The following is a 10,168-nucleotide window of genomic DNA, read 5'->3' as shown; positions in this document are numbered from 1 at the left end:
TGTTGAATTTTTTTTTCAATTGTTGATTCAAGTATTATGAATTATACATTTATGATTCAAGTTGCTTTGTTGGCAAGACACAACATTATAAATCTATTTGTATGCAAATCTTTGGTGGTGTTTGCAAAATATATATGGAGAATGTCGACCATATCTTAACTAATTTCATTCTGAATCGGCTCATACACAACTTTGCTACCTTAAGATCAACCAAGATAACCCCAACTTCGCAAACAAATTAGAAGACCATATCTAACAATAAAGTCATTATAATAGAAGATTTTTCTTAGAAGCATAATTATCTCGGTTATACAGATTCAACACTTTCAGCAACCTAGGACTCTTCAGTCTTTGGGTACTAGTTAGAGGGTCATACAACAGGGCTGAAGGTTACAATGAATACTTTCTACAGAAGGCAGTATTCTTGTATTACAAATCAAGGAAATTAAATGTAGAAATAAACATCCCCACCCAATGATGTAGGTAGAGTTGTTCCCTGATTATGTGAAATAATTGATTAAGGTAGTGAATTGCAAAGCGATCTTTTACAAGAAATCATGATGTTCGTTCGAAACTTCCACCTAATTGCATATGTAACCACTCTGATTGCGGTCCTCCTCCTCCTCCTGCTGCAGCTGCTAATTCTCTTGCAGCTTGTGCCAACATCATACTTGGATCAAATGAGGACATCCCTAGCTGATTAGCCTGGATAGATGCATCATATTTCATTATATTAGTAGCCAAATATACTTCAAGTAATCATCAGTAAGAAATGTGTTATATAGACTTCCATCCTCTTGGAAAATTACCAGTGTTTCTAAGACTTTAAGCTTACGCATTTGATTTAAACCAGAAGTCTCAGAAACTAGCCAAATTTACTCTAATTGTAAATTCAGGTATGTCTCCGTATGTGTAGTGGAAGGCGGAACAATCAACTGAATAATGCTTTATGAGCACTGACTGTTAATCACAGATTAACAAGTTTCAGACATGTAGCATATATATCATGAGCTTCCTTAATTTCTTAGTAACAGAGGAGGAAAAAGATTAAAATTTCCCAAAAGGAGAACTTATTTTCTTCAAATAGCTAATAGCATACACTTCTTAAAATCACCAGCCAGGACTTCGGGAAATTAGCTCATATTACATAAGAATTCTTTAACAAAAAAAAGTCCATTGTTCCAGTTTGTTTAGAGATTGAGTTGGTCACGAGCATTACTCAAAAAGAATATAGTAGATTCAAGAAGTAACAGATTGCAAGAGATCAGTTTGTTTTTACTAGTCTTGCTAGATGAAATTGCAAAGCAATATTATTGGGTCAAAAAAATATTATTGGGTCAAAGACTGACAGATTTTCAAACTTACATCTTTTGAATGGAATCCCCCGATAGAAGGGACCATGCCAGAGTTGACTGCTTCAAGCTTCATGGACAAGAACTGCAACACAAAAAAGATAACAAGACAATAAGATTGTAAGCTTTGCTAACAATAAATGTAGGCAACATAGCAATATAACATCTGAAAAAAATTAGGATTGGGATTTGATGGGAATCATGACAAGCCTAATTTACAGACGATCTAGAAATGACACAAAATCGAACATAGATATTGATCGATTACAGAAGATCCTAATGAACAGATTATCTTCAGACTTCTCAGAAATCTAGATGTAACTCACCTCAACCTGTCGTTGTAAGGATTGTATATAGTTGATGATCTCATCAAGGACAAGTGCTTTTCCAATAACCTGCCCAAGAAAGTAAAAACTCAATTGCAAGAAAATGATATCTGAGAAAGCATTTCTAATATTCAGGGAAAGACAGCTGACCACCCGGAATTTTTTTTTTGAAAAAAAGAACATATTTTTGAGCTCAAAGGTCAATAATATTACACATGATTATCTAAATGACTTATGCATACCCATTTATTGATCCATAATACCAACCTTGTTGCATCCAGGAACCAAATCTTGTAAAATTTTCATTCTCTCACTTATCTTTTCTCTCCTGGCCTGCCAGAAGCAAAAATAATGAGTAAAAACTGCTGCAGAAGCCACAGGAGTATTCTTCCACAAATCAAGGGATTCAATTGCAACAAAAAAGCATAAGAGCGTATCTTGTTTCATGGTTTATAATTTAGTTAATCTTCTACAAGAACTGAAAACAACGGGAAAAAAAAGTCACCAAAATCAAGAAGAAAATTACTCTTTCTGCAAGACTGTGGCTATCTGTAGCTTGACCCCTTCTTGCTCTGACATGAATGTAGTCTTTTGGTGGTTCAGCTGATTTATCACCAGGCTTGTTACCACCTGCTGAATTTGATTCACCTCCAGCCTTTGAACTGCCATTTTCATCCTGTGAGGATGTTTTGGTGCGTTTACCATTTGATTCTTTCTGTACAACAAGAAAGAAACAAAAAGTAAGGTGACAAATCAAAATTTAAGAATATAAAACCTAAATCCACAAGAGTATTGGATAAACCACAATTCTTATTAAATGTGGATTTACCATAATTCCAATTATTCAGATCTCAAGAGACAATTGCAAACTAAGTACATGATAGGAATAAGTCATCAGCTTCATGTCTCCTATAAGGAGTGGTTTCGTTGCATACCTGTGAATTGTTTGAGATAGATGCATAGCTACTGTCTTAAATATCCATGGTGCAAGTCATATAAAAGAAATCCAAGATTCCGATAATTTTTAACAAGGTCCTAAGAACAAAATGTGGATTAAGCAGCCATTTTCAGAGCTAAGTTTTAGTTCATTCAATCCCAACAAGCTAAGAAGAACAACTAGTGGAAAGCTGCCTTTGACTTAGATTGGTATTTTTATCGTTAATGTTTTCATTGTGGACATCAAAAACCTGTACCTATGTTTTTGGCATGTCTAGAACTAGCATTGACCGTGTCCCTAGAGTTTAAGAAAAAACAGGTTAGGAAGCTTCAATTCATTATCTGTTTGTGTCTTCCCACCATCTTCCTTGCCCCTCCCTCTTTCCACTAACATAGTGAGTTATATCTTGTTGCAAAGGCCCTTCATTTCACCTCAAGTACCCCTGATTCATACCCCTCCATCCCCAGATAAAAGTCTCAATTGCCTTTTGCACACTTCGGCCAAGTCTGACAGCTATACGGGTACTTATGCAGTTATGCCAGACATTAGTAGTCGAGCATGACTAACATAGAGGGATATACAATCATCTACGCCTGTCTGCAAAGGGATGGGGGGAGGTTGATCACCAAAAAAGAGCCCTATTCTAAAAAAATGCTCCCTCCATACCAAAACAGAGTTTCTTATCACAAAGTTGAGATGTCAAAGAAAGAGAGGTTCCATTCGCAAAGTTGAGATGTCAAATAAAGAATCACCTTTCTATAATGATATGATATATCTTCTCAAATGCACCCCCTTCAGTAATTTTGACAGTTTGGACTTTGGAAGTTAGATTCTATAAAAGCTTGAATATAGCAATTATTTAAAGCAAGAAAAGGTTTCTAGGCTTTCAAGCCCTACCCTTATCATATATGCCAAAAGCATGGAGGATGTCTGATTCAGGACAAAGGGAGAACCGGAGAAAAGAGGATTTCACATCTTTCATCAAATTCAAATGATAAACTAGAGAGAATGCTAAACTAAGATAAATGGGCATTCCTACTTAACTATATTTACACTCAGTTTATGCTTTAATATAATATACTAGTACTTCGTATTTGACATTTCATAGTTTTACAACTATATGTTGCAGTGGTAGAAATCAACTATTGATAAGAGGATGACTTATCAATTGTTATCATAACTTTACCCTTCTTTATACTCTAGTTCCTGGTACCTTCTCTTCTCCTTCTCTTTATCCTCTGATAGTTCGTTAATTTTGGTCAGAGATAGCCCAATTTTACAGGGATTCAACCTTATCAATTTCTGGCCTCTTCTCCTACTTCATCAAGTTAATCAAAAAATTGCATGTATATTCTATAAGTTTCTGTAGTTGTCTTCTGTGTATGAGGGTGTTCATATAACTCTTCTTTGGAGCTTTTAATGTAGTTGCATAAGTTCTCTAAATTGTCAAGATGCTATCATGGATGTAAGTTCTATAGGAATCCCATAAAATTGAAGAGATAATGCTTTCAAGGAACAAGACGACAGCAGAACATGATGTGTGGATCATCAATCAATTAAAATTCAATGAGTTTGAGTCTTGTTGATCATGGTATCATACGGCATCTTATTAATAAAATTGTACCTTGCAATCGAACCAAATGGGATGATCGATGCAAGTTTAAACCACAAAGCTAAAGATGGCCTATTTGATGGAATGAAAAAAATTCCATTTGCTCTTCTTTTAACCTCAATTTCAAGAAAGCCTCAGCTAGAACTTGTTTTGGTAAGTTGACCAAATCAATTGCACCAAGGTTTGTTAGTTACAGTCCATCATTGATCAAGCTCAAGTCAAAATAAGACAGCAAAATCAAGATAAAATGCTGAATTATCAACATAAAGCAGCCAAAACTAAGAAAACACACATGTATGAGCATAATGTATACCACATAAACATCCATAAAATTATAACCCAAACTTTCAAGCTTCAAAATCATAACAAAATTACAATAAAACAACAATTGACAAAATAAATAAAAGGAAAGAGAAAATTACCAATTCATTGCCACTACTAGTAGTGGAAACAATCTTAGAGGACTCATCCTCTGAAACATTCTCTCTCCTCTTTCTTCCACCACCACCGCCGCCGCGACTACCACTTTGGTCAGTGACAGTCGATTCTTCAATTGATGCATCTCTATTTATTACTCCAACAACACTATTATTCAATAACCCATCAATCAAACTACTCACAAAACCACCACTACCACTACTCATTCTCAACCCCAACATTCCGCCGCCGTCTGAATCGCCGCCGCCGCCGTTAAACGGCCAAATCTCCGCCATTGAAGGGTTTGCAGTTGAGAATGAACCTTCACTTATCAATGGAGGATCCATTAGATTAGTTTTATCTTTAATCACATTCAGAATTTGCAGTTTAAGGTTGACCTAAAACGTCAAATCCCCAGAAAAAATTGGAGGAATTTCGAGAAATTGAGATGTGGGTATTGCAATTGGATAGTTAAATTCAAATGGGTGATGCTTAATTTGGTGAAATTTGGTCCAGATTGTTGATGAATTGTTCTGATTAAATTGAGGGAAAAATGAATTTAAGAGTGAGCTTAATTATATAAAGTCTAGAGAGAGAGGAAAGAGATCTGCTTGAGTTGGGGTAACTGGTAAGTGTACACTGCGCCTACTGCGCACGTTAAGCTTAGTGAGGTCAGAGAGAGAGAAAGAGAGATGGATCAGAGTTTAGATCGGGCATAAAAAGCCCCACGCGCAGGGTGGAAGGTAGTGATTTCGCACTCACATTAAACTCTACAAAGATGTTTGGCGCGTGCACCACATATGTTGACTCGTGAAATGTAGATAATTGGAGCAGAATGTATGAATTATGAGTCGATTATGCACATAGCTTTTGTATACTTATGTGTATGATGTAATTTGGGAATATAATTTGACATGGAGGGATTGTATATTTATATGTATGAAAATCGTGCACCCATCGACAAATGTGCAATTCGTGATACTGATACATTATGTTTTGTGATGCATATCATGCATTTAAAAATTGACAAACAATGTGTGTATGTTAACACACTCTTGGACATGTAAGGGTAGTAAATTATGCCCCCTTTTTTTTTCTCATATAACTCCATTTCTTGTAAAAATAAATTACAAAGTAACTTGATTTCTTCCGTCAATATCATCCATTATGATGAATAATTTGACTAAATTATTAATACTAATAAGACTGTCAAAGGATATATGTTAATATGTTACTCCCTAATATATTACTCGTAATATGTATGACACTTTGTTTTGAGTGATAATTAGTTATTGTTTTGTTATCAACAATTATCAATTTTGTTACACGGAGTACAATACATCTCACTTTAAAATTACAAAAAAAAAATATAATAATCTTGTTTTTAGAAGGAGATCAAAAAAACATTGTTTTCGAAAGAGAAAAAACATTGTTTTTAAAAGAGAAAAATCATTTACTTTCAAAAGAGGCAAGTTCCTCTCGAGTAGAGAAACTATTATTATAAGCTAAAAGAATACAAAAGACAATTAAAAAAAACCTAGATTGGGGCATTCTACCAGCAAGATCTGATAGAATCCCCTCAAAAATTAACAATGGAAGCTAAGATTTAGGGTCTGTTCACATTTACTGAAACAAGATGAACTGAACTGAACTGACTGATTGGAGCTGAACTGGACTGAGCTGAAATGAATATTATTTCATGAGAGAGGGAAATTAAGAGCTGAATTGAACTGATTGGAGCTGAACTGAACTGAATGGATTGGAGCTGAACTGAACTGAACTGAAATTAAATAAATGTGAACAGACCTTTAGATTGAAGCTTTTCATCGGCCTTTAGTTTAAAGGATTTTTTTTTAAAAAAAATAAATGGCAAATCGAAGTAGTTATTACAAGCCGTAATATTTATCAAATGAAGTCAAAATCTTACAAAAATTTGAAAACAATTAATAATAACAAATCTATACAAAGCAGCAAATAAGAAGGCGAGTACGTAGGGTCTGGCACACTTATATTTGAGACATCAATTATTTGAAAGAAGTTTTGGGATCATGCACTCCTCCCTCCTCTTCTGATTGCTGCAACTCTCTGACTTTCAAATGAGACTGTTAATTAGTTTAATTTAGTTAATTAAGATGCTTAATTGTTTCAAGCCAACTAGATAGCTTGCTCCCACGAGCTAATCATATTTTATTAATTAAATTAAATTTTTTAGCTTAAACATACAAGTAGTTCTTTATTTGTTTTATTTGTATTGTTTTGTTTTGTTTAGGTACTACACTTTATATTTTATTACTTAACCCATGATTTATGACCTTACCATGCAATTTATATTATAATTTATGCCTACTATTATCATAGTCTTCTGTTGTATTTTTAAATCATTGATTATTAGATTAGATGTACTATTATTGGCTTTTTTTTTTTTTTTTTTTTGCCCATCCCTAGCCATTAGATGCTTTCTTAATGCTTATGTTTTGTTGTTCCCTTTAGTATTCTTCCCAACTTGATAAATGTACATATACGGATGATAGAATTAAATTTAATTCTAAACTAAAGTAGGGTCGGGTCAAAGACATAATATAGGGTTCATATGATTGTACACCTTTGATCAAATCACTTTGACACCACCCCAAGTGGTCATAATATTGTGATTTGAGATTTAATTTCTATTTTGTTAGGGGTTACTTTTCACTTTTTTAAAAGGGCGAGTTTTGAATTTAATACAATATTTATCTCAAAATATATTAGTGTGCTTGTTGCACAAGATAAAGTCTTTTTCGATTGGCATAGTCTTACAACAATATATATTAGAATTTGGAGGATATGAGGAGAATTGAAGGAAACCACACATATTCCCTATCAAGGAATAATTTCATTATAAGATCTACTAACCATCTCTTTGTTAATACATCAATTGTCTCCTTTCAGTAATTCTTTTTCCATTTTAGTGAGAAAAAATGCTCCTAAATTATTCTTTTTTTATTTTTCAAAATATACTTTATTGTTAAAGTTAGCTCTGAAGCATACTTTTGATTGCATTAATGATTTTTCTTATTAAGGTATAGTTTACTTTAAATTGACAAGTCTTTTAAATCAATTAATTTTTACATTGTTCAACTTAATTCAACTATTGTACATTTGTACCGGTGCCGCCTTACTTCTAATTCTCTAAATATCTAGCTAGCTTAATAATAATTAAATATCCATTCATTTCACTATCACTTTTATAGTCTATTAATTTCAATGTCATTTTCATAATCTTTCAGGTAGTATTACGTCTATTGAGGAACAACAATAGCTCTCCCTCCGATCCTTTATGCTGCTCTCATTCAAAATCTTTAAATCCAATACTCTTTCAATAAATGTATAAGGAATAACATACTCATGTGTGATCTTGCATTTGTATATATACGTCTATTTGATATGTATTGTCAGTACGAGATAAGAGATATAATTGGAAAGAAACCCGGATAACATACAATAGCCCTCACTCAACTTTCTCTCTATGGCATGAAATTATGTTAGATTGAAGTACTTATCAGCATAATTAAAATATGCACATCATAGGCAATTGTGAGACCAAACAAAAGGTTTGGTGATTGGAGGTGATAAAAAATAACCAAAAAAAGATGAGAGGCTAAATATTGTTAGTTTTTCTCAAGTAAGATTGTGTAGTTGATTGCCTAACTCCTTTCAACTTTGTCATGAATTTTGACATTTGCCTAACTTTACCTTAGCAATTACTCTTGGTATTAAGATCAGTTAAACATCTTCTTAATCCTTATAAAGCTTCTTTGTGATGCTCCTAATATGGCCATTATACTCATCATCATCATGTGGCTTTAATTATGTGCCTACCTCACTATTATTAAGGGATAATCAATTAAATTTTAATTGTGTAATAAGGAGTATATTCACACATTTTTGGAATATAATTGTGTTAATTTTTGTGGAAGGTAGTTGAGATGGACTTGGTTGAATTGGATGCATTATACTTTGATTGCCTTATCTTTGATAAGCAACTTCATTATGTAAAATGAGCAAGTGGGGGTGCTACTTTATGAGTAATATCTTTTGCACAAAATAAATGAGCTTCGAATGTTGCTTTACTTACTTGACCTATGAAAGTTTAGATTACTTTTTACATCGTCTTAGTCATCACTGTATATTGATACATAATCTATGATTTTAGATATAAGGATGTGGAGTTGGCTTGATGGTAGCACTCCCATCTCGTAACCTCGAGGTTACGGGATCGATCCTTGCCCCCGACATATGCTGAAATTTCCCCCGCCCCCCGTTGTACCCGCCCTTGTGGCTCATATGAATCAAAAAAATAATCTATGATTTTAGATGCAATGGACTCAAATAGCATGGTTGATCAAAGTCTAGGAAGCTACACCCTTCAATTTATATATATATATAATTTTGTGGTATTTATTGTATTCATGTTGTTTAGGGTAAAAATACCCCAGGAACGTGGCCCAATCTCATAGTGACACGTGGCCCAATAAACAGGTGACACGTGGCCCTATGAGAATGTGACACGTGTCCACTGGTCATAGTGACACATGTCAGCCATCTCTAAATGCCCCAATGCTAAAATCAGAAAGAGAAAAGGGCCCTGATGACCTCAGGCCCAAATCCCGAGAAAACCTTGAAAGCCGTAAAACGGCGCCCCTTACGACACGTGGCGACTTCTGATTGCGCAGCCAATCATGTCACGAAATTCTAGGGTATAAACCCTAGAGGGGTACATGTTCTCACCCCTATAAATACCCCAATCATTTATGATGGGAGGGGGATTTTGTGACATAACATAAATACAGAGCATCAAAAAGCTCCAACTTCTCTCTACTTTCTCTCTCTAGCCTTTTCCGTTTCCGTTCACTAACTTGAGCGTCGGAGGCGAATATTCCGTACACCGGAATATTCGTTATTTTGCAGGTGTCCGAGTCTCATTGCCAGCAGAGCGTGACCAGTATCCGAGGGAATCACAAAAAACCCCGAAACATCTGGCGCCGTCTGTGGGGATACTCGTCCGTTATGGCAATAGACGGTCAGGCACCTAATTCTGGACCTCGTCCAGGCGAAGATGGATATGTAGAGGACATACATACTACCATACACTCAAGCAATCCTTTGACCGCCTCATTTGAAGAGGCCGAACAACCTTCCCCGGCTGCTTTAATGGCCGAGCTGACTAAGCTCCGCAAGGAGTTAGCGGCTGTCCAGCAAAAAGGGGGAGGAAGTATCTCTAAGAAAGCAAACAACAAGACCAATGCAACCGATGCTGGTAATACCCCATTCCGTCGTCCGCACGGAAGATCTCCCCGAGTCCCTCGGACCAATTTCTCTGACCTGCTGGCGAAAACACAGTCGGCTGGGGGGAAGGGCAGACAGCCAAAAAGAGTAGAGGCTGAACCGTCCCAGCGTTTTAAGGATGCAAGGGATTACATTCGGCACAAACAAAGGGAGAGGGCCGCATACTCTGACACGGCCTCTACCCCAACCATGCCGGAGG

At 35.4% G+C, this 10,168-nt stretch overlaps 1 protein-coding gene across 1 annotated transcript; it reads right to left on the bottom strand.

The window, feature by feature from the left end:
* Window positions 1–259: 259 nt before the first annotated feature.
* On the bottom strand, window positions 260–5,286 carry LOC145598105 (transcription factor bHLH79-like). Its single transcript, XM_081654412.1, has 6 exons — window positions 4,650–5,286; window positions 2,205–2,393; window positions 1,946–2,011; window positions 1,679–1,747; window positions 1,366–1,437; window positions 260–705 (listed from the first exon to the last, which is right to left on the bottom strand). The coding sequence occupies exons 1-6, from the start codon at window positions 4,989–4,991 to the stop codon at window positions 556–558; spliced, it is 888 nt and encodes a 295-aa protein (XP_081510538.1). The 5' UTR covers window positions 4,992–5,286; the 3' UTR covers window positions 260–555.
* Window positions 5,287–10,168: the final 4,882 nt, after the last annotated feature.

This window comes from Chenopodium album, chromosome 20, assembly GCF_948465745.1.
Source record: "Chenopodium album chromosome 20, dcCheAlbu1.1, whole genome shotgun sequence".
NCBI lineage: Eukaryota > Viridiplantae > Streptophyta > Magnoliopsida > Caryophyllales > Amaranthaceae > Chenopodium > Chenopodium album.
The sequence above is the reverse complement of the archived record's forward strand: the minus strand, read 5'-3'. Positions and strand labels throughout refer to the sequence as shown.

Bases quoted from the DNA above. Each gene is read 5' to 3' on its own strand.
- LOC145598105 (XM_081654412.1), bottom strand. From the start codon at position 4,991: ATGGATCCTCCATTGATAAGTGAAGGTTCATTCTCAACTGCAAACCCT. The intron at 2,394-4,649 runs GTAATTTTCTCT...CTTGTTGTACAG, and splicing joins CTAGTAGTGGCAATGAATTG to AAAGAATCAAATGGTAAACG. The intron at 1,438-1,678 runs GTGAGTTACATC...TTTGTGTTGCAG, and splicing joins CCTTACAACGACAGGTTGAG to TTCTTGTCCATGAAGCTTGA.